Genomic DNA, 23162 nt, shown 5'->3' on the forward strand with positions numbered 1-23162 from the left:
CCGCCGATTTTATTAATAATTGAACAGGAATTCAATGGATGCTGCACGAATCTGGAATTTCCAATTCGCTAAATGCGTGTATCTATATCTTCTGATCACGAATTCGCATGGATGATCCCATTCATTGACCGTTATGTACATATCACCACCTTTTTCGATGGCAACTGTCATATGAGACGAAATCAAAACTGATAAAGAGCGTCAGACTCCGCAACAGCAAGAGGCGAAACCTTCAGTCGTCCACCAAAAACCACATCTCTATTCAATCTCCCCGGCGGAGTCCACACAACCTCCGCAACGTTCGTCCTCGGCCGAGACACACCACACCCAGTGTCATCTCTATGATGAACCAATAACAGATCCGGTCGGCACCCCTGTTTCACACACAAACCTGAATGGGAAGGCGAGAGCCCAATAGCCGCCCTGGCTCGTGTCGAGACACATTCATAGAGTAGCTCCGCATCCGCCTGACTTCCAGCCTGGTAGATTCCCACACCAAGACAAGCCAATGATAACGGATCGGGCAATCCCCATGGGGTGAATGAATTGCCAACATTGTTCACTCCAATCACTGCGTCCAAATCGTATTTCCGGATCATCTCTAGAACTTGTAGCGTGCCTCTCGGACGATCTTGCGGAGATTTGCAGTCCGCGTTTGTTCTGGGAGATGATGCCATGTACATATCGCTTGTTGGAAGGCCCACAAAGCTGACCGGGAGTTCGTTTTCGTGGATTTCAGTTGCCAGTCGGGCCCATTCGTTCTCCGTGAGCAGTGTCAGTCGTGTACAATGACCAAGCATGACGCGTTTGTTTGTTGAGTGGGTAGTCCAGTTTCGTTGTTTGAGGGTCTGTACGACATGCCAAACCAGGGCTTCTTTGTTTGGATCGAGGTTGTAATCGAGATGGAAGTCGACGTGTTTGTTCAATTTCAAGGCGTGATCAATCGCCCATTCGATGTTTTGCTTTGCAGCCTCGGGACTGGATTCGACGTATGGTGTTGTCCCAATAACATCGATTTGCGAATACTTGTGAAGAGCATTTTTCAGAAAGTCCATGTTTTGTTCTCCATATTCACTGGAAAATATAGGATCTTGCGCAAAACAGACGATTTGGATATCGCACGAATCCTTCCATTGATTTTTCAAAACAACGGCAGCTTCTAAACAAATCAGCTGGACTGTATGGTCTACCTCCACAAATGCTCGCATTGCAGTGACACCTGATGCAACAGACTCAGCAAGAAGCCATTCTCCTCTTCGAATGATATCAGAATGCCTGAATTGTTGCTTGGCTTTGGTCGTGGAGGACAAAGCCTCCTGAAACGTGCCGACTGTAGGCAGAAATGGAGCATATTCAGGTGCACTGTGGATAAAGGCTTTATCGAGGTGAATGTGAGGGTGTGCCAAGGCTGGTAGGGCCAGAGGAGAGTCGAAACCATTCTTAGTAGAGCATTCATGAGGGGTCACAGAAATGACTGTACCCTGTGGAGAGTCTGCAGGGTATCCAATCTGGATATCCCAGGTAGACGGCTCCCCTGCCAGTCGAACGCCATGAATGGAATTAATATGGGTTGTTAGTCGTGGCGGAGGCATATTCTTCAAGTGAAGTGTTGTCTAAGTTGAATCTTTTCCCGAAGTTCCCCCGCGTGGGGTTCATCAGTCTTGGGGAATCACGGGCTTACTGATAACACATGGACAACTTTGAAATAACGGTATATTCAGTAGGCTTAATATGGTAGCCTCCACGATCTTTCGCGCAGTCAAATCCATATACATGTAAATGTAAAGTAACAGAATACGTATATCTACCCATGTACAGGGAGGCTTTCTACTAAGCTCCCCCAACTGAAACTCGCACCTTCTGGCGAATTGTCTTCATCATACTAACGACGGTATCCGCTGTTTCGCAATACTGTGCCCACGGTTCAATGGATTCAATCACTTCTTTCACCAGGTCATCGAAGTCCGGAACAAGTGCCTCCAGAGCCGGCGAGGTTTTTGCGGTCGAGAGAGTGAAAATGGCAGCCAACAATCTAGATGTGTAGAATAAGCAAGTGAACTTCACAAATTTGCCAAAAAAAAGTTGAAAGCAGAGGGACGAGCTTACGATTGCATTCTGTGCCAGTTTGAGTGTGTCCTCTGCCGCATAAGAGGCGATGCCGCCCAGACAAGTTTGCGACAGCTATCGACGCACTTCTTGCAATTCGCGTAAACAAACTCCGGCAACACCGTACCGCCCTGAGTGTGAGCAGCAAAAACAAGACTCGGGCGGCAGATGATGTGTCTTGTGGCATAGTACCGCGAGAGAATGTAAGTATCCCAAGGGTGGTCTGCGGAATTTGTATTGCCCAAGGTTGGCCGGATGGGATTTGGCAGAGAGTTAAACCAGTCCTCCAACTGACGATCTAGCTCCTCACTGATTGTCTTGAGAGTGGTAATCGGATACTTTTTGGCAGTTGGATTTGTCCCTGGGGTGTCACTTGTGCGTTGAGGCGGAGGGCTGGCATGGAAATCCTCCTGGTCAGATTTCGCGTATAGAGCACTGTGCACACGGTTGAGAAGCTTTCGAATCGAGCACATTGAAAGGAAAACAAGATGGCCGTTTCGGTTGTCTTCCGAAATTCGAGGAAAGGGCAATCTCTCGACGAGGTGTTCAATGTTACTGGAAGGGAAATGAAACTCTGCAAGATCGTCACTGCAGCGAGGTGGTTTGTTAGCTAGATGAGAGGTAACTCTAGGACTAGACCCACCATTCGAGAATAAAACAACCCCAGGCAGTTCGATAGAGGCTAGCTCGCTTTTCGTGCGTATTCATGTCACGTAGTCTGTACCCAATCTGTATCAATATCATGATAAAAATCAAAATCAGAGAATACCACTCACTCGGGAATCAAGATCTGCACAGTACAGGACGCATCGCGAATCATTTGCCATGCTTGGATTGGGCGTCCTATGTGACGCAGATACAAAGAGCCGTAGAATAAAGCCAAGGGCAACAGATGGTCGCCTGCAAAGGGCGTGATCAACGGCTTGTTCAAGTAGTGATATGCGGAAGCGAAATACTCCATCCCACTCAGATCCTTCTCCGCTTCGATATTGAAAATCCGTTGAGGATTCGACGAGGCCTTTCCCAGAGCTAAAATGATGAGATAAAGGGAAGTTTGGATGCTGTTGACCTTGATGTATGTCGAGAAAGTATCAAAGAACATCTGTAACAGTTGTGGCTCGAGAACTGGGAAGAATGGATGGACATGGGTGAGAAACTCGTTGATCAGAGGTTTGGTGACCTGGGGATGCAGTAGAGATCTATCGATTTGTTCAAAGGTCTGCGGTATGTCTGCGACCTGGATGCTGTTGAATGGGCGCTTTTTCTCTATCTGCTTGAAAAAGTCTTCCGGATAGTCACCAATCAGATTTTTGATTCGATCCAATGCAAACAAGCTTCCCGTCGGTGTATGATGCTCGGGAGGAATGGTAAAAGTATATTCATGACTGTATGGGTTCTCCGGCGAAAAGAGGCTGAATGATTTATCGTATACATGCTGCGGCGATGGGTCCCAATCGTATTTGGGCTGTGACGAATAGACAGTAGGCCGACTCGGATGATCTTGGGCTACTCGGGCCGATAGTTCGGTAATGGCGTCCTTTTGTTGCTCAATCAAGGTTTCCAGATGGGTCAAGCGAAGCAATATCTCGGCTGGGATATCCTGCACCCTATTGGATCGTCACTATCTAGGAGCCCCTTCACAAGGTCACGAAGTCTACCTGTCGCTTTCTTGATAGACACACTGAGCTCCCGCGTCGGTACAGAGGCCACATGTTGGTTTCTGACCATCGCACTTTCGTTTCCTAATTTCTACTTAGTGACATCCCAAGCAAAGGATACAAAACCTACCGATGGCGACAGAAATTACACGCGATTGATGCACGCTTCCGTGGATAATCCACCGGAGGGCGAGATTCAAACGATTTCATGTTTGCTCTGATCAAAAGGGTGCACTGCGGGGTCAAACGGTATCACTAGTCATCTCTTAATAATCAAGACGCTTGGATTCTTTTCAGGAAAAACACAACCAAAAGCACTGCGAGTTCTATTCAATTTACCGATAGGATTTTACTCCGGCTAGTTGAAGTAATCGATCTGTACGTTCTGGAACTTCCAATGGCTTAGATCGATTGCGAGGATCAACCTGACCATCCGGAAGATATACCACACCATCCCGTTTCACTATATTGTCATGGGGCCAATGAGTGGTGGCTTGATACGACTCAAAGGCTTCTCTCTTCAGTTTCAAGGTCTCGTCCGTGGCTAATTCAAAAGGGGCATAGGAGGCATAAATCACCGTTCGAATGGTGTTGCTGTTGACGGTGGGTTCCCCACCCCAATGCACAGTACGGGAATCCCATACCAGCAAGTCGCCGGGTTCCGCAAGTACCTTGTGTGGTTTCATACCATGATCTTCGAACCACTGGATTTCTTCCACACTGAAATTACGGATGTCTTTTGGCTCCCAGGTGGATGGATCGGTTTCGGTATCGAAGAAACCCTCGGTGGCTCTGTTCGATCTCGGGTACACCATAAGGGATCCATCTTCGGGACCCGCATGGCTGAGATTGATAACCCCTTGGACACAGTGGAGCCCGCGACGCATCGGGGATTGATCCACGTGGGGCCATGGTTTCTGAGCCGGTTTGTCTGCTCGATTTGGCAGAGTGATATTTAGCGCGTCAAACGAGACGAGTAGTTCGTCGGTGCCCCAGATCTTGGCGAATGCATCTAATATCTTGGGCTCCATGCGAGCGTCCCACATAAATTTCTCATGAGTGACACAATACCCATTGAATGTATTGATTTTGCTTTGGACAGGCAAATTATCTCTGGTCCAGGTGGAAGGATCATCCAGGTCGAGGGCGGTGTTGAAAGACGTGAGCCAGTCTAGGGCTTTGCGCTGATATCCCAGGGCCGTTTCTGGGTCGATGGCATTCTTGATGATCGCATAGCCTTGATTGTGAAGGTCGTCTCGCCAATCTCCATATGGGCCACTGAGCCTAGCGTTCTCCATCAGTAAGTATCCAGTGGCAACACACAGTAGGCTCACTCGAAAGAAGCATGATTAAGAGGTGGAGCAGTAGTGGTGATAGTCATGATCGCTCTCGAAAATAGTTGAACTCCCGAACAAGATAATGGGAGAGTTGCTAGATTTAAGTCTTTGAGCCTCGAATGCCAATGTGACCTATAGATTATTGGCCAACACATCTGTACATTCGTAATATCGGATATCCAATTCTGACGGCGGATAAGCGGGAACCCCCACCATTTCACAAGAGCGGAGGTGTCTCAGACGATCTAACCGCCAGTTTATTCTAAAATCAGCTATGAACTTGACGGAACGTTCCCTCAAGGCATGCCCATACGATTACATCAGGCTCTATGCTCGTCTAGACATGACAAATTCGTGTGGGACACAGATCTGAACAGGGCCACGAATCTCGAGTAATCTGGACATTGGGGAATGGAAATTGTCTGGAACACGTTCAAATCGACCATGTAGACGTTGCTGGCACAGCTGCACCCGAGTCGTCCGACGCCGCTTGGCAAAAAGTAACCAACAAGGAACTTCGTTGTTTTCGGATATATCCAATTGGTCGCCACTAATCTCTTTGTTTCTGCCCTCGTATCAGCCCAATCCCAGCTCTCCAGATATGGAAACCTTCCTGCGTACGTGGCTACCAATGAACCATCTAATGCTCACACAAGTGGAAAGATCCATCCTTAAACACATTGTTGTGCTCCACAGCCCGGACACTGCGCTCTTCCATGAGCTCAAGTCTGTAAGCTTCTGCCTCTTTCATGCTTATCATCGAACTGGATATATTCTGACCAGGTGTATCCGGCGAGTTAGTTGAAATCCGTGAATGCACACTATTCACATCCTTCAAGTTCGTTGGCGCCCAGTCCCCTCGCTGTGGGGGCACATTGGCAGATGAAATCACCCGCCTATAAGGATCAATGAGGAACAGTGCGAGGATCTTGCGATGTCCGCTTCTTGATCTGTCGGCCAACGAAAATGGGGACACTTTGTGCTGAACAGAGTTGGGGAATGTCAGGAGTCGACCCTCTTGACAAACCACGCCTCCAACCTCTTGCGTAATTTCTGTTCCATTCCAGTAACCATTATTAGCCAAGCCATAGACATCTTGAAGGAATTCATGCCGGTCTTGCTCGTATTTCATGTCGTCCAGGTCGGCGCCTCTTTGCCGGAATGACAACGAACTTTCAGTGATGTTGTGATTGTCATAATAGTAGATTGCTGTTGCACATATGCGCTCATTCTAATGAGGGATTAGTAATATGCGTGCTTGGAGAAGATGAATCCAGCTGACCAATTGACCCTCGATGTGCCAGGTACCTCCTCCATAGTCAGGCTTTTCGGGTGTCAATTCAATGTTTGCCAACTTTACAATCACTTGTAGTCCCTCGTGGCCGAATTGCCCGCTCAAGTTGATTGTATTTGAATTCTCATGTTCGCAAATCTCGAATTCCGTTGGCTCAGGTAGTCGTATCGGACGGGAACTCTCCCACTTCTCGTGCTGGTCAAAATACTCATCTTCGTCGAAGTTCTCGTCGGGGTCTTGAGGATATATAGGTTCTGGTTCTACCGAATCATCGTACTCAACCTCTCCATACGAGATTCTTTGATGCGACGACTTTTTGCTCAAGGACTTATCCCAAAGTGGGATCGTTCTCGCAATGACTTTCTCAATAACATCGTACAGCCCCCGATGTTGAACTGGGTGAACATTGTTGATGTAAGACAAGATCTCACACCTGGAATTTTTGATGTCCACATCACATGGGAGCCACTGGAATTTTCGACTGAATTTCGGTTGAATACGGTCGCGGTCATGAATCGTGAAACCACGCTCTGAAGCAGCCTCGCCGAGGCTTTCTTCTTCTGAGGGAATTGGAATCAAAGTACCCTGTCCCATCCTGCTCAGGCAATCACCGACCCCGATGACTTGGTCAGGGAGAACACGAGTTCGACCATAGACGACTGGAAACAATGAGGGATGGACCAGATTCACAACTTTCTGATCGGATCCAGGATGGTAGTCTTTTTGGGTTTCAGGAACATTTTCAAAAAGAGATGCAGCTTGTTTCAACTCCTGCTGCAGTTCACTGGAAATGGCGTTGTCGGATTTGACGACTCCAACATCAAAAACAGTGACATAACCTGTCTCTTGGAACATACCAGCCTTCCACTGCAGTTCTTTGATAATCCAATCCATCATCTTTGGAGTCACATCTTGCCCACTCTCGGTGATCTCATTGCGCCATTTGGAAGTGATGTGCTTGTCGAAGACCTGAAAGAAGTCAACACCATGAAAGCTATGAAATGGAACATGAATACCTTTTTATCCCAATCGATTTTGTCTGTAATGTTATTCATTACTCGCATCATCAAAATCTCTCGGTGTGTCACGATGTCACTGGAGAACTTGCGTTAGCTGTAAAGCTGCTGCGCTTTTCTTTTTGGTCAGCCCTCACTACATATTCTCCGTGTGAGTCGGGTCTAAGGCATTCGGAAAGCCTAATAGCTCGCCGTCATATCCATCTAAATCATTCGGCTACTTAAATTAGCATTTGCTGTGTTCTGAAAGGGGTAACTCTTACATCAGGTAAGCTGTTCAGGGGCATATTGAAACCAGGCATTTGAAGTTTTCCGTTGGGGATCGAAGCGACATTACGGATCAGACGCCTTCCTGGTCTCGAAAGAGCGCGCCATTGCATTTTCAACATTGTGCATGGTTTTAGAGGGTTCATGGGCGGAGGAAATTCGATATAGGCTGGCCGAAACTAACTTACGTAGCTCCCGAGTCAATTGCAGTGCCTTGATTGTAAGGCCGCTAACATCGGCATCTGTCTCGACAAGCAGTTACCCATGAGTCATAACTACTTACGCAGTGAGCTTGACTGCATTCTATGCAATGAATAGAAAGTAAGCTTTTTAGCTTAAGAAGCAGCAATGACACAGTATGTGACTTGTTTTTTCGCTTCTGTTCTGGGTCCCACGACCCACGACCCTTTCTCATAGTCAACCTACATACTGTGGGCACATGAATGAAGGCAATTATCATGATGATCTAAGAGCCTATTATTATGACACTTCCCGTTAATTTCGGCAATACCTGATCATTGAAAACACCAGGATTCCTAGACCCAATACAACACGATTGACATCTTCACTTTTACACACGAGACCTACATGTCCAGGCACATATCTATAAGAAGGGACGATCCAGATCGAGAGTGATCATTGTCCCTAGTTCTTTTGACTGAATTTAGAAAGGCCCGAGGAGCCAAGCCGTTTTCTGTCTGCACATTGATTGAACCTGATATTGTGAGGGTTAGAGACGTGCAAGTGTTCAAGGTACCATTTATGCGGGTGGGTCTCGGCTCGTCCCGTCCCATTGTCGATCGATTCTTGTTCTCAACGGCCGTTTCTGAACGTCACATTCAACCGCTCAAAGGTCCTTCCAGCTCTATCGGAATCCTCAAGCTCAGACTGAGGGTGTGGATATATCTCCATGTGATAAGAGCATAAACAACGCTCTGTGAATATGTGGCCACGCAATTGGACTCTTCAGCAAACGCTCAAGTTCTTGGTCGCCATATCGGTCTGGCATTGGGAAATTGCGAGAGGGAATAGCCGCGCTGAAGCTCACCATTGCAGCTTGTTCACTTATGATATGTACAAGTGCTGAACATGTCCGGGCGTGACCGGCGGTATGGTAGGCAAGGAGAAGAACAAGCACACGAAGAAGCCGAAATGAAGGAGTGTGTACAAGGTGTTTATGGTCGAGCAGTAGTATTTGTTTTCACCACATCTGCATTTATAGAAGACCCTTCAAAGATACCAAGTGGTATGGAACAACTAGGGAAGGTGCAGGGGAGGGCCGTCCATTTTGGGAAGGTACGTGGAACCTGACCATATAAAAGGCCACCCACCACCTTTCCTCCTCTTCTCTTCTTCCTCTCTCCAGCCCTCAACCGCTATCTCTCCGTAGCCCACCCGAAATGGCGCAGAGGGTGCCTTGCCTACACACACGGACATCAACATTACCAAGTTGTTGAGGTCCATGTAGGTGTGCACATACAGCAAATTGGTAGTTCTCGTGGAAGTTTATTGACAAAGTCAATGGCTGAGCCTTACGGGCTCGGTAGCTATTGACAGGTCCCACAGAATACATGAGGGGTTGTCTGATCGCCTCTTCTTCTAGCAAGTTACCTTAGGTGGTCACCCACATGTAGGTCGTCGCCAGTATTAATATGCATAACTCACTCCCTACCATCTTTGACCTGCCTAAGCCCACAAGATAAGACTAGACCCTGCTGTAATTTCCCTTTTTTATCCCTCTCAATAACACCACTGTCGTACACGTCGAATACCTTTTGTGGGATCATCCTATCAACAAGGTTGGGACACGACCCATCTCCCTACAACCATGATTCGGTCACACTTAGGTGGCTCTCTTAGTCTATGTTTAAAAGATAACTCTTAATATATTACCATGTGCACACAGCCAGTTGTAGCGTTGCTAGTATGGTGGGTAGAGTTCGTGTCTCACGCCTGATCAGCAATGTCGGTGGCCAAGATGACTTTGTGAACTGAAGGATGTAAACCACGCATGTTTGAAATGTCTCATTTTTATGTCTCATATGGCCTGGCATCTCTGACCTTTGCTTTGGCATCCTGGCTTCGTCCCTGCTTGTCTTCTCTTGTAGCACCCTTGAAGTTCAAATAAAGTGGGAAAGGTATCAGGTATTCTGAAGATGTAGTTGTGAGATTGAAGACCTGCTACGTATAGTGACCAACGCAATCTCACAAGCTTCTGCGCGCAAACTCCCGAATTGAAATTTCAGACATATCTCTTTGTTTCTCCTCATCGCTCTACAGCTCTCCCTCTATTCAGGTCTTTCTTTCTCTTAACAAAAATTTGATCTTCTCCACTCCCAACTACCACACCGTGAGAATGTCGCAAAGCGCCAGCTTTTATGAGACCACAACTGCCACACAGCGAGCACTTGGAATCGCTGAGATCGTGGGCCATATCATCTCGTTTCTGCCGCAAGAGCTTTATGGACCCGAAACGGACTTGATATCTTCCGCTCTAGTGAGCAATTTCTGGCTCGCCGAGGCACTTCCTCTGATATGGAGGCAGGTCTACGTCGGCACAGTCCAGGAGATCTTTTCCCGTCTGGATCCCAGCCGTCGACAGTTCTATGCCAACTTTGTGACTTTTGCGCACACACGTGTCTTCAATGATCTACACACCCCTCAAGATTCTCCCTGCGATTTGAATGGGATTGTGTTCCCTAAAATGACAGAGCTTTTGGTGTTCGTGAACGCAAAGGTTGGGGAATGCTCTCTTTCTAACCTCAACTGTCCCAATCTCCGCCGCATGACCTTTGCGAGCTGGGGTAAATCAATGGATAGTGGTCGCATTGGCGCCCAGGGTTGGGAATCGATCTTTTGGGACCTCCCGGTATGTACTTCTCTTAACACTTCACAATACAGGCCTTGCTAAGTATTCTTAATAGACCAAGTACCCTAGTTTGAAAGAACTGGGATTTATATATCCCCCTGGTCTGTATCCCCATGCGCTTGGACGCTTGAAGGCACGACACCCCAATCTTCTTTACTGTCTTGACAAGCCCCGGGTGCGTTGGACTACCACGTTTCTACCTGATGGCTCCGATGAGTCAGATGGGTTCAAATTGGAGGATATCATCTACGATTACGATATTTTTGAGGACTCTGATATGAATGCTTCGACGTAAACCAAAGTTGGTGAGGACTCCTGAGATGGTGAACTTGCAAGATGGCGAGACAGGATGATGTTCTGAATAACGGGGTATCCTTTGTGCTGGACTCTACATAACATCCAGAACATCATTTGAAAAAGGCCAGCAGTCTCATGAAGTTTCATTGTCGATGAAGGAGGGGCTTTGATCACTATTAATTGGACATCTCCTTCATCCAAGCCAATAGCAATACAAACCCTCTATTGTTTGTTCTTCATTTATCGAGTCCAATTCCCCATGTACTCTTCTCTTCCCATCCAAATCTTTCACACTTAAGTTTCATCCATCTTATGCAGTATTCTTTACTTGGTCAACACCGAAATAGCCTCTCTTATCAAATGGAATCCTCCACCAAGCCTGAGACCGCATCCCAGCGAGCCCTCGCACTTGGCTAGATCCTCAGTATGATATTCTTTTTGAGACACTCCTAGCGAACAGGAAGCTATGTCTTATCATTCCAACTTGCTGAAATTGGCATGAGTGAATAGCCACTGGTATAGCAACGCTATTCCCCTACTCTGGGCTTGCCCACGCTTTCCCCTCGATGTAATCATGGCAAATTTTTGACCTGACCGTCGCCAATACTACGCCAACTATGTGACTTCGGCACTGATAGTCTATCATGCTCAGCCTCAGACGGACGTCTATGTGGAGAATGGTCTGCTCCACGGGCTTGTGTTTCCTAAATTGACCAGAATCTTTGCAAGCCTCTACGCCCCACATAGTCACACGGCTCGCAAGCGTAGAGACTCATCTTGACGTTATCTAATGATTCTCAGGTAGAGTTCATGCCATAAGAAAGGAAGGGAGAAAGGGTTATTGATATCTTGAGAGTGAACTGTTTTCATCGAATAGGCAGCATATTGAATGATCTCTTCTCTATTGTTCAATGTTCTCTCAGTACTCGGTCACTTTTACTGCACTTCTATCTCATTCTACACTTACTAGACCATACAATGGCTAATTGTACTTGAATTGAATTGAAACTATTAAACAGCTTCACAATAACATTGTATACTCTCAGTTCCACCTTACTTCTCTATTCATTTCTTGTAAGCTCGCCCATTCTCTATTCGCTATTCTTCTGCTATATCTCGTTGAAACACAATGACTATTCATAATGTAGACACTCGAAGAAATGTATAAATTCCCATTCAGGTCCCCTCCAGTCCTTCCTTTCTGGTCTATCATCAACAATGGCTCCGATTCGCTCTCGACGAACCCTTCGCCCGCGCTGGTCGCGTGGCATCTCCAAAGGAAACGCCGCTGAGCGAGTCTTCAACATCCCAGAGCTGGTCTCTGAGATTGTCCACTGGCAGGTCCAGGGACTTGACGACTTCATCTACGAGAAGTCGCGGAGGATTGGAGGAAAGAAGCAGTGGGTGAGGCCAACGAAGTTTCGGCCATGGAGAATGGGCCTGGGAACCAAGCGGGAGCCCTATGTGGAGGACCAGGCGGGTTATCTCTGGCAATTCTCGGCCCTTAACCGGGTCTGGTACACAGAGATAATCGACCGTCAACGGACCTGGAAGAACACAATGGGTGCGATGGACACGCCGGCCGTGCCTCGCTCACTAGACGTGATCTTTGCAAAGGTCCCCGCCCAATTCCGCCAACAGTACGCTGACCATGTTGAGCTGGCCTCGCTGGTCACCGTCGACGCCGGGGATGCCCGTGCTGCTGACGCCGTGCTGCGGGATGTTCGTTTCCCAAAGTTGCGGGTACTGAAATTGTGCATCCGAGGGAGCAGTCGCGACTCTGACATTCGGACCCTTATGGATGGCGTGCATATCCCGCGCCTCCAGGGCAAATCTGTCACCGTCCTCTCCATCAGTAGCTATGGTGGAAGCCAGCCGGAATGGAGATGGCCTCTCCACGGGTTGCCCGAAGATTGGGCAAAGTTGTTCCGACGGATTTCGGTATGTTTCTACGACAGCTCTTTCTGGGAATCTCTTGATACTGATTCTTTCTTATAGGTCCTTTTTCCGAATCTCGAGAAAGTCGAGATCGGACACTATGTCCTTGTCGCCGACAAGGTTGTCAAAAGCTTCGCTCGTCGGCACCCAGCCCTACGGACCCTTGAGCGGCGCATTTTCGAGCGTTCAATCATGGCCTTCGATCTTCTCGGAGAGCCTTCTCGGATTTGAGCTGCATTTGGGACATTCCGAGGGTGGGTTGCCGTGAGCGTTGCTTAGAAATATTATATAGAAAGGCTGGGGGGGTAAGGAGATACAATACTCATGAATGGTATAATATCCCTACCTGGATAGAGGACAGTATCATGAAGCAATATCTTCCAAGGTTGATCAAAAGAGCTTACGGTATGATGACCTCATGTTTGTCCAAGAACGTGCCTTCCCATTTCACGCTCTTTCCGCAAATTGTCCTTCTATCAACAATCCACTCCATCCACCAAAACAACATCGATGAGTCCCTCACATCTCAAGAGACTCAACGAGAGTCCACAAGCCGGTGCATGTATTCTCGGTGAGCGTGCCGGACAAATGGAAATGGACCAACAAGATTGGGAACTCCGATTGTTTTGCTCCTAGGCTCGAACATCCCCACCTTGTTCCGCTGAGGCCAAATAGGAGCAGATACATCGATATCACTACCCTTTGTGGAGGATATTCTGTCAGTATCCCTCACATCGCAACATGGGCTATGGCACATGGCTGTGCCATTCTTCTTCGACAGTTCACATGTTCATGAAAAGTCGTAAGTTTCTAGGATCTCTTTGCAGATATCAATGACTGCAGATATTAACTATCTTGATAGGAGCTTATTTCGAGAATATCACTAGGCCAAATTGCGCAGGGGTGGTTTGCGGGCAAAGCGACCCTGAATCCAAACACCAAGCTGCCGAATGCCCAACAGTGTATTCAGAAAGAAATAGGGGATCGGATATAACATCAGGAAGACCGCAAAGACTAACTAGAATGCGAGTCAAATCATTCCAAATTATTCCCTTCGAAGCTTTTGAACGGCTTCTCAAATGACAGAGCCTGTCGCCCAGACCTGCTTTCCCAACATCGCAGTCAACACAAGCGGGCGATTAATGTCTACAGGGTTGAGCCCAGCAGACGGCCCAGAGATAGCGTGATACGCGGCAATCAGGTATCAGGGCCCTCCTGGGCATGTAATGGAGCTCGCGAGAACCAGAGGAACCTCTCATTACGGCCGCAAAGCGCTATCTGGATTCATTACAAATCCACCGCCGTCATTTCTACCATCGACTGCTACCATGATGATGTCGGCCAGAGAGACACCCTGAAACATGAAGTCTCGTTGCTTTTTTTCCGGTCTAAACGAGATGTTCTATCATGTCCTTCAATTCATGTTCGATAATACCGATAAGTTCCGGGGCAGCAACCTTTCGTCATTCCCGCCGCTGGGGGATGGCTCTGTCAGCCATCTCCTTCACATATACCGAAGACTATTAGATGGTACGCTCAAAGCCGATATCACATATATCAGGATTCCCAATCAGAGACCAACTCCCAATTGGTTTCTCCCTCCGCTAGTCCCCCATGTCTAAATTGGGGCGACATTTTACATGCAGGCTCAATACAATACCATGTGACAGAGAAGGAAAGGTAGGATATCACAAACCCGCTATGGCTTGTGAGTCCAAGACCATAGTAGAACCTTGAATGACAATGTCGATGCGAAGGAGCTGCAGGGGTGGTTTAATATCCCAACTCTCCGTCAAATTCCGGACAACCATGGGAAAATCCTTGATATTCCGGAAGCCCGAAAGTCACGATGTCCAGTACTCTATAGCACCCAGACTCTGCACACGCAGTGTAGATGTGCTGGGGCTATTGGAGACCTCCCCTCGCTACGGAACATCGGCCAAGCACAGTATATCAGAGATGATCAGGCTTTTCGAGGAATAGCGGAACACAGGGGACCCCGGACCCCTCCCAAAGTATGGTGATGGGAGTTCGGGGTTACGGCCATTTGGCCTACATTCGTTGCCCTCACTCGTCGCGGCTCGTCGCGGTGCAAAGGGTTCTGTGGTGCTTTCCGTGGCTCTTGTAAAGGGAGAGAGCGCTGGTGCCCGCAACGGGGACAACGCCCCCATGTCGGGCCGCCTCAGCAATGGCCTTCCTATTATTGTTAAGAGCTTGTTCTTTCGCTGTTCATGCCCACCAGGAATGAAGACCTTTCAAAAACCAATAGGTGTATCAACCATTAAGCTGGTTCTTAGGAGTAGGGTACTTGAATTATTCTTTGTGTTGGCTTGCACTGTAGACTTGATATAGCGATTCTAAGACGTCCTCCTGATGTAGTACGTAGATCGAGGAGACCCAATCTCTCGAGTGGATTGATACAATCGAAATCACCGAAAACATGGACATGGTCAAAAGATATTGTTTTAAGTTGAAGGAATTGTCACTCCGAACAGCTCCATATTAGAGAATCCGAAATTCAATTTACAAATAAAAAGAACACGATCCCCATCGACTATATGTCCTTAAAAGAGAGGAGAGAATACCTCCAAATGTAGTATATATACTTTTTCGAACGCCGAGAGTGAAGCCATGGCTTCCTTTGACTCTAAACAAAAGCCCCCCAAAAAACCCAGGCCCTGGGTTAAAAAAACCAACACCGCTCATTCGTATGCTTAACTCCTTCGTATGTGGACGGCAAGGAACAACCCATCTCAAATCTCCTGCGCATCCAATGACCAAACCTCCCAATGCTGCAACGCCTCCCATCCAACCCGTCGCACATGCCGTCGCCACACAAATCCATCCTCGGACATGGTGTACGGGTAGCAGCCAGGGTAGAAAGTTGTCAGGTCTTCGGAGTCTTCGCGTCTATTAAAGGTCGGTGGGAAGCTGGGTGGTGGTCTGGGAGTGTCACTATCATCTTGATCGCGTGACCGTTTCCCTAATGTTGATTGTGGTACGCCCAGTCTTGTGGCCGGTGGGTTCGACCAAGAAGGGATATGTGTTGTCTGTGTATCGATTGATTTATGCGCGACAGCAGGTTGGTCTGCTGTGGTAACACCGTTGGTACCTTGTGTAGGAACGGGGCTGTCTGTGGTGGTTTCTGGGGATGCATTGACGCCATTCGTTGGTGTTGGGGAGCCTTCGTTGGTTTCTGTTGGGATGGGGGCTTTGTAGAAGCCTCTTAGTTCCCAGGCTTTCCAGCCCATGCTGATGATCTTCACGTTTCCGTAGACTTGTTGGTTGCCCAGGTCGTAACTCAACATTTCGGACAATATCGAGTCGTCGATATCCACCACTTCTGCAAGATTTTTGGCATTTGCGAAAATTTCTTGCACTTTTTGAACCGTATCAAAGGCAGTTCGCTCTCGTGTAGACTGCCACGTCTTCAGTGTGGAGCCCCCAGGCCCATTTGAAGACTGTCCAGGAGACTGGGGTATGAGAAGTCGGAGGGCTTTCAACTTCCGTAGGAAAGGTATCAGTAGAGCTAATGAGTCCATACTGGAGAATTCGGTGGCAAGGGCGAGCTGCTCCAGGTTTGGACAGCTATGGACGAGCCGCGCGACCATCCCAGTGGAGAGAGGCCATTTAGAAGGGAGAAGAAGGTGGCGCAATGTCGCGCCATGATTTGTGGTAATATGTGAGAGGTATGTGTCTCGAATACTAGCTGTAGCATTGAGCTGGCTAGCTGGAGAAGCAGAAGTAACAGGGGAGTTGACTGTAGCTCCGCTGGGTGCACCTGACAACTGGTGTTCGGATGTTGGGGGGTGAGGGCGGATAAGGCCGCGCCTCCTCCGGGTCGTGGGCTATTGAGGAGGTCGTTTGAGTCGGCGGTGACATTGACAAGGTAGAGCTTCTCGAGTCCAGAGAAATTCCCAATGAATTCTGCGTTCCGTTTTGACACTGCATCCATCCTAACAGATTTCATGCGGAGCTTGACATGTGGCGGGACTGTCGGCCAGCTGCTCTCGACAAATGTGTTGACCAGGCTAGAGCCCTCGACACCAGTGAGAAATGTGACATCTTCGACGGTGGTCGGATCAAAGGCGAAATTGAACTCTTCGGTGTGGAAGGCATACAGATTTTGGAATGACATCTTCTGAACCATCAGGGGCTGCTTGGCGGCGATCAGCTTACGGAAATAATTATGCAGAGAGACACTAGGCTCGTGAGCATCTCGCATCCGTGGCGACCAATGTAATCTCAGATCGCGCAATTTCCTACTTTTATAAAGAAGAGTCGCAATATCATCAGGGTAGCATAGCGGGTCGATATCGGTGATTTTCAGACATCGCAGATGTGGCATGCCCGGAATGACGAAAGTGGGCTGTGGATGACGACTGGAAGGAAATCGGACTGTCAGGGAGGTGAGCTTCGGCAGTTGTGTCAGCCCGGAATAAACCGTGTCAAGCATTTTGGTATTCAGTTCCCAATGAAAGCTTTCCAAATTGGTCATGCGATCTATGGCGGCGCGGGCGGCGATGTTCAACAACATCGATGAGTCGGGCACCCGGCCAACTCGGGCATGCTCCTCTACTTCATGTTCCTTCCATTCCCCCTTTAATGTTATCGACCGTATTAGTGTCGCATAAGGTCGTGTAATGATTGCATTCAACCCCATCGTGAAGGGACTAGCGCTTCCGATTCCTTCTGGTTGTTCGCCACGATAACGGATTTTGTCGTAAGAAGTCAGCGTTAGGCTTCGGTATAGCTGCGGCAGCGCCATATAATTGAGGACGCGACATGTTTGACATAGCCGGGCAAGATCGCCTGTGTCGTCGACCTACAAACGTGTCAGATATGGAAATGCGATGAGCGGAGCTATCTTACATGTGACACAATCTCCGCGATGAGGTTCAACGGCAAAACCATCAACTGGGCACCGCCAGGCGGTTGAGTAATGCTCGCACCGAACATATTTCGATTGACGGTCGCCATGATGCGACGTCCAAGGTAAGTTGTCACATGGGGGATACAAAGGGTACGGGGAAAAGGCACCGGGATTGTGAGTTCCCGTGAAAATTTGTCTCCACTCCCGTAAGCCTGATCTTAGGTTGGTAAGCCACTCAGAGATTGATGACATAGTAGCCTAAAGGTAGCTAAATATATATGTATATTCATCTATACCAAGATCTGATATGAAACAAACTATTGTAAATTGGGTATCTTTCTTCTAAATTGATTCTCTCCCACCTTTTTGGCCAATATCACATCCTAGAACTCCATATAAAAACGACCGAGAGGTATAAAACATCAACCCATCAGGGGGCTCAGACCAAATCTGCATTCCACAACCTCAAACGTGGCTGTGCCGGCCTTCGTTAGGCCCGTGCTCGGCGTGAGATGGCTCTTCCGCTGACACATCATTTCTTTCTTCCGAGCATGTCGTATCTGTCCAACTTTGTCGGTAATTGGCACGATCCAAATGGGCCACGTCTTCGTTAACTAATGCGGCAGCTTCTGGGTCATATTGCAGAACATAATCCCCGCCTCCCCGTTCTATGTCTGCCTCCGTCCATGGAGCAGACGCGTGGGGTTGAGAAGGAATCACCCGTACAGGCAAATTGGGCCGATTAGAGGCCGATTCGTGATGTTGTGATTCTATCGGTCGGCTCTCTCCTGGTGGCCGAGTATCCTCCAGCAGTCGGTTCTGTGGTGACCATGTGTGTTGGCCACGGCGACGTGCTGGAATAACGGTGACGGGTAATGAGCCATCGGGGTTTTGTGGTCCATTACCCAGTCGGGCTTTCCGATGAAGAGAAAAGAAGTGATCGGCTCGAGATCGGGCAGCATTTGTTTCTGCGGCCTCTTCCGCTGCAGCAGAGGGTCTGTGTTCTGACTGTTCCTCGCCGGCTTGTGCAGACGCCACTTCTTTCGGCAAAGATGCGCGTCGTCTCCTGAATGGGTGCAAGAGAACATGCCATCGTGGATCGGCTGGGACAATCTGCGGCGACTCCTCGCGGGTATTTTGAGCAGACAGAGCATGACTATTTGTGTCAACAGTATGTGGTCCCCTATCTTCCACCTCTTTAGCTTCGTCCAATTCCTCTTCCTCGTGCATATTTGGCATGGCGGCGGGAGGCGTAGGGCTAGCCACTGAATGATACCTGACATTGTACACTGTGCTTGCTGCACTAGTAGTATCGGCTCGGCTAATCGGTGTGGTCACCACTTGGGGTGGTGTGGGCCTATTATCGTCTGGGCCCCGTGGCGCGGAGGCAGCCGCTTGGTTATTTGGTGGTGCTCCGGCTCCTTTCCTTCGGTTGCCGCGAGGCAATCCAGCCCGGGCTCGTAGAGGTCGATGGGCTAAGCCCATCACACCGCCCCATCCAGAAGATCCGCCATTCCCGCCTTGGTCAGGTCCTTGGGCCGAGAAGCGTGGCCAGTCAACTTCCTCGGACGGAGTAACTTCAAGCATTTCATCGCCGTCAAAAACCTCTCGCCCCAAAATCCCGTCTTTGGTTTCATCTCGCTCCAGCGCTTCAATGCGTTCCACCCACTCCCAAACCACCACACTGGCCGCGGCAGAGCCAACCCATCGAATATAGGTACCCCAGCCAGCAATTTCCGGCTTGGCGATATCCAAGACAAAAAAGACGACGGGTATCAAAATGGCGCATAGCGAGAGAAGAGCCACTAAGCAGATATTCCGCATCTTGGGGTGGAAAAATGCGTATCGGTGCTTCGATATTGAGTAGAAAATCACCCAAGCGGCATAGAGAAGATTAAGCGACAACTCGAACAAGTAGCTCAAAGCAGGAATAGCATCCTCGTATAGCCTGGGTCGTGGTGAAGAGTTCCTCGCCCAAAAGTTGTCCAAAATACTAAAAGTGGTATCCAGCACAATCAACGCAAACCCAGCCCATTTGATCATGACTTTCTCCTTATGTCGCGGAAACAATCGAATCAGCGTCTGAACCTGTGCAAGCCACAGAAAAGTGCTTGATATGACGCGCACAATGCGAATTTCCATCCCGTCAATAACCTCCTGGGAAAGCGCCTCCGCATCGGAAAACCCATAATTGTACTGCCGCTCCGCGACTTTGAAAGAATCGACCGTAGCGATCGTCAGTGAGATCGCAACCAAAATCGCAGCCACTTTCTGTAGCCATGGTCGCCCGCCGACTCCGACCACCGACGAATTTCCACTATATGAGCCGCTGATCATCCCATGGCGGCCGAGGAAATTGGCGCCACCGCCGCCGGGGCCACCAACATAGAATGTGCGCGGTGTGATGAGAAGGATGATGACGAGTAGGTAGCTAACGACGGTAGCACAGCCGATGGCATAGAGCTGTGGGGTAATGGAGGAATAGAATGGATCGCGGGTATCGAGGACGGCGGAGATGTGAACCTCGTCGGTGGGGGAGCCTGTGCAGACAGGTTCGAAGACGGCGTTCTCACTGAGGGTAATAGCGAATGACTTGTTGAGATATATGAGTCCTAGGAATCATTAGACCCGATTCTAGGGATGTTCAGACACTCTCCGACCGGCGATCTGCAGGCCCAAGTCGAGGAAAGGGGGAGACATACCATTACTGGGCAAGACGACAGGCGTACAACCTGGTGAATAAGTCTTCGTCGTAGTCGGAGTTGGATTTGCCCAGATCTGGCGGGGAAGCAAGTGGAAGTCATTTTCCATGATCGGAAGATGAACGACCTCGAATCGCCTTGAAACAGTTCATATATCGCGCGATTTCCACCGATGCGCCCGTGAGACACTTCAGACTTCCATTTCTTGACGCGTACGTTGTCCAAAGCTCGGAGGAATAAGAGTAATGACGGTGTTAAAGAATTATTTTCTTAAATGTCAAAATTGGAGATCATAAAGGAGATCTAGCCCGTAGGAGGGATTAAACTGGAGTTGTGAAGATGATCCGCAGGGTTCTTGGCTCCTCCACAAATTCCTGTTCGCCACATTTCTTGCTTATAGTTCTCTACGGTTTCGCCATTATATGTTATATGTCCGTTGTATTGATATGTAGAAGCTGAGTTAAGAGCCAGAAATTACTATGTCAACTTATCCAGCAGATCTATTCATGTATCACACTCTTCGCTGTACAACATCCATCCCATAGGAGCCGGTGATTTTCCATGGGTCTCATGAAAACACTTATGCCTGGGCAGCGAAGCCAATCTGAGGTCCTTCGGCATCGAAGACGACATACTGACTCTTGAGGAAGATGTCACCGAAGATGGAGAAGCCAATGCCAGAGTTGCTCTGGATACCACCGAAGCAAGAAGAGCTACCGGTTGTGACGGGAGCGTAGTTGATGTACTTGCCGGGAACAACGGCGTTGTAGCCATTGATGGTCACGGTGAAATCAGGCAGAGTGGCGCTGCAAGGGAAGACATAGCCACCAGCGGAGCTGCTATTCTTGGAGCCAGTAACCTTCTTGTAGTAGGCCGAGACAACAGTGTCATCGAGCAGAAGGAGGGTGGTTCCAGTGTCTATATAATTCAAGGGATTAGTGCTGCACAAAATATGGGTATCCACACACAAAAAGATGTAACTCACCAGCAATGCCGGTGATGGAGGGACCAGCAGAACCAGTGCCAACCTTGTAGCTGTCGGCGGTGAAAGTCCACCAGCCCTGGGAGTCGTCAACATCGGCGTAGACCACCTCTCCGGTAAACTTCGCCTTATCAATGAAGCCAAAGTCATAAGTGCCAGGCTTGCCGTGCTTAAGAGTCACAGCGAACAGGGGCTTGTCAAGCCCAGACTTGACGGTGTCGAAGAACGTCTTCTGGGGCGTGGGGCTGACAGTATTGATAGAGCTGAAAGCCAGACCCAGCAGGCCATCATTGTTCTTGTCCTGCAAGAACTGGGAGCTGATCTTCTTGGCAGCCTCAACAGCTTGGCCAGTAGCCTTGACTCCACCAACGGATACAGTGTCTTTGTAGACATCACCACTGGCAGAGCTGCCATCACCATATGAAATTGACCAGCTAGCGCCCGACAGCTTAGTGCCGCTCTTGGTGGGGTCATAGACGTCGTGGCCACTCTGCGCCGAGGAGGCGAGCTCGCTAGAGAAGACCCAGCTACATGAAATGTCAGTTATCGGTCTAGCCGGACATGTGGTCTTCATCAACTTACAGATCGGCAGAGCCAGTGTCGAAGTCCAAGTTCAAGGTGGAGCCGCCAATGGTGACGGGAGTGAGGTACTCAACATCGCCGTCCTCAGGTGTGGTAACGGCAGAACCGCTAGAAGCAGCAGCATGAACGCTGGCCGGGACAGTGGCACCATACTTGGCCAGTGCATTGGCGTAGATAGCAGGCAAGTTGACAGTCCGGGTGCCGGTAGGAGTCTTTGTCACCTGGTTGACAGTGAAGCCCTTACGGGGGCTCTTCGTCGGCACAGCTGAGGCAACGGCCGAAAAGCAGGCGAGAGCAACGGTCACTTTGCTGAAGACAACCATAGTGATGGTGGGTTCTATAGAACAATGAATTGATCTAATAGAGTGGATGAAGGCGATGCAGAAGAGGATGGATTTCACAAACAGCTGGAGGCAAGACCTCCTTTATAGCTTTTCTGATAGACATCATCCGCCGGCGTCCGAGAGTAGAGGACATCAAAATGGCCGTCTATCGCAACATCCAGAAGGTGATGATGCCCTTCTGGGAAGGAATCATGACGATCCAGTAACATGCAATCTGGTCAAGGAGAAACTTCCAGATCGTCACGGACGCCATCAGCCATCCAGGATAACGCGACGGAGTCCGCCAAGCAGATGATTGAGGGGTCAGGCCAAAAACAATATAGCGACAGGGTTTCAAGAAGGCAGATCGTATCGATTGGACATGATGGGACTAGCGCGGCCAGCACACGAGAGTGAAAGGAGTTTAGAATGCAACACAAGCACAATGCCCAGGGAGCTTGGTCGTGACAAGCTATCTAAGATGCAGAACGGGGAACTCCGGCCAAGACCAGGGGTTGTCTTGTAAGACTGTCTCTTGGTACTCATTGGGTGAAGGGAGGTCGATCGCCATACTTGGCCATCCTTGTGTAAGAGGATGATCGATTGCTATTGGATTAGCCTATACCCTGTAAAGTGCATTAGATTATCTTTTGACATGCGAGTCACGCTACATGAAGTGAGACCGTCGAGACCAGAAAGAGCCCTGAAGATCCCGTTATCTCCACGTCCACCAATCACCGACTTCACAGCGCCAACTGGGTCACATCGCTCCATTTCGGGTATTTTAGACATTCCCAGTGAATCTTTGGGGATTGACTTTGGTGAAAAGGTTCTCACCGGGATTTCGAGTCCATTGCGCTCTCAATCGAGAACAGGTATAATCTCCGACGGGCATCCGTTCCTGCATTGCGTATGAAT

The 23162-nt window shown here is 48.9% G+C and overlaps 7 protein-coding genes across 7 annotated transcripts; 2 read left to right on the forward strand and 5 right to left on the reverse strand.

Moving 5' to 3' along the window:
- Positions 1-182: 182 nt before the first annotated feature.
- Positions 183-5062, reverse strand: N7500_000859 (putative zinc metallopeptidase; the record flags this gene model as incomplete). The annotated part of the gene is made up of 6 exons (XM_056672005.1): positions 183-1595; positions 1858-2032; positions 2107-2694; positions 2750-2824; positions 2883-3713; positions 4104-5062. 6 exons carry the CDS (start codon positions 5060-5062, stop codon positions 183-185), a joined length of 4041 nt encoding a protein of 1346 aa, XP_056537578.1.
- A 679-nt stretch (positions 5063-5741) lies between these two features.
- N7500_000860 (DUF4246 domain-containing protein) lies at positions 5742-7980 on the reverse strand (the record flags this gene model as incomplete). The annotated part of the gene is made up of 7 exons (XM_056672006.1): positions 5742-6332; positions 6384-7364; positions 7412-7490; positions 7549-7628; positions 7675-7763; positions 7867-7920; positions 7962-7980. 7 exons carry the CDS (start codon positions 7978-7980, stop codon positions 5742-5744), a joined length of 1893 nt encoding a protein of 630 aa, XP_056537579.1.
- Positions 7981-10034: 2054 nt separating this feature from the next.
- On the forward strand, positions 10035-10842 carry N7500_000861 (uncharacterized protein; the record flags this gene model as incomplete). Its single annotated transcript, XM_056672007.1, has 2 exons — positions 10035-10547; positions 10603-10842. The coding sequence occupies 2 exons, from the start codon at positions 10035-10037 to the stop codon at positions 10840-10842; spliced, it is 753 nt and encodes a 250-aa protein (XP_056537580.1).
- Positions 10843-12062: 1220 nt separating this feature from the next.
- Positions 12063-13013, forward strand: N7500_000862 (uncharacterized protein; the record flags this gene model as incomplete). Its single annotated transcript, XM_056672008.1, has 2 exons — positions 12063-12785; positions 12843-13013. 2 exons carry the CDS (start codon positions 12063-12065, stop codon positions 13011-13013), a joined length of 894 nt encoding a protein of 297 aa, XP_056537581.1.
- A 2522-nt stretch (positions 13014-15535) lies between these two features.
- N7500_000863 (uncharacterized protein) lies at positions 15536-17762 on the reverse strand (the record flags this gene model as incomplete). The annotated part of the gene is made up of 3 exons (XM_056672009.1): positions 15536-16512; positions 16569-17607; positions 17655-17762. 3 exons carry the CDS (start codon positions 17760-17762, stop codon positions 15536-15538), a joined length of 2124 nt encoding a protein of 707 aa, XP_056537582.1.
- Positions 17763-18120: 358 nt separating this feature from the next.
- N7500_000864 (PalH/RIM21 family protein) lies at positions 18121-20466 on the reverse strand (the record flags this gene model as incomplete). Its single annotated transcript, XM_056672010.1, has 2 exons — positions 18121-20267; positions 20358-20466. 2 exons carry the CDS (start codon positions 20464-20466, stop codon positions 18121-18123), a joined length of 2256 nt encoding a protein of 751 aa, XP_056537583.1.
- A 471-nt stretch (positions 20467-20937) lies between these two features.
- N7500_000865 (pepsin-like aspartic protease) lies at positions 20938-22244 on the reverse strand (the record flags this gene model as incomplete). The annotated part of the gene is made up of 3 exons (XM_056672011.1): positions 20938-21275; positions 21343-21866; positions 21922-22244. 3 exons carry the CDS (start codon positions 22242-22244, stop codon positions 20938-20940), a joined length of 1185 nt encoding a protein of 394 aa, XP_056537584.1.
- Between the last annotated feature and the right edge of the window lie 918 nt (positions 22245-23162).

Source organism: Penicillium coprophilum (genome assembly GCF_028826855.1).
Source record: "Penicillium coprophilum strain IBT 35676 chromosome Unknown utg000001l_segment0_segment0, whole genome shotgun sequence".
Taxonomy (NCBI): Eukaryota; Fungi; Ascomycota; class Eurotiomycetes; order Eurotiales; family Aspergillaceae; genus Penicillium; species Penicillium coprophilum.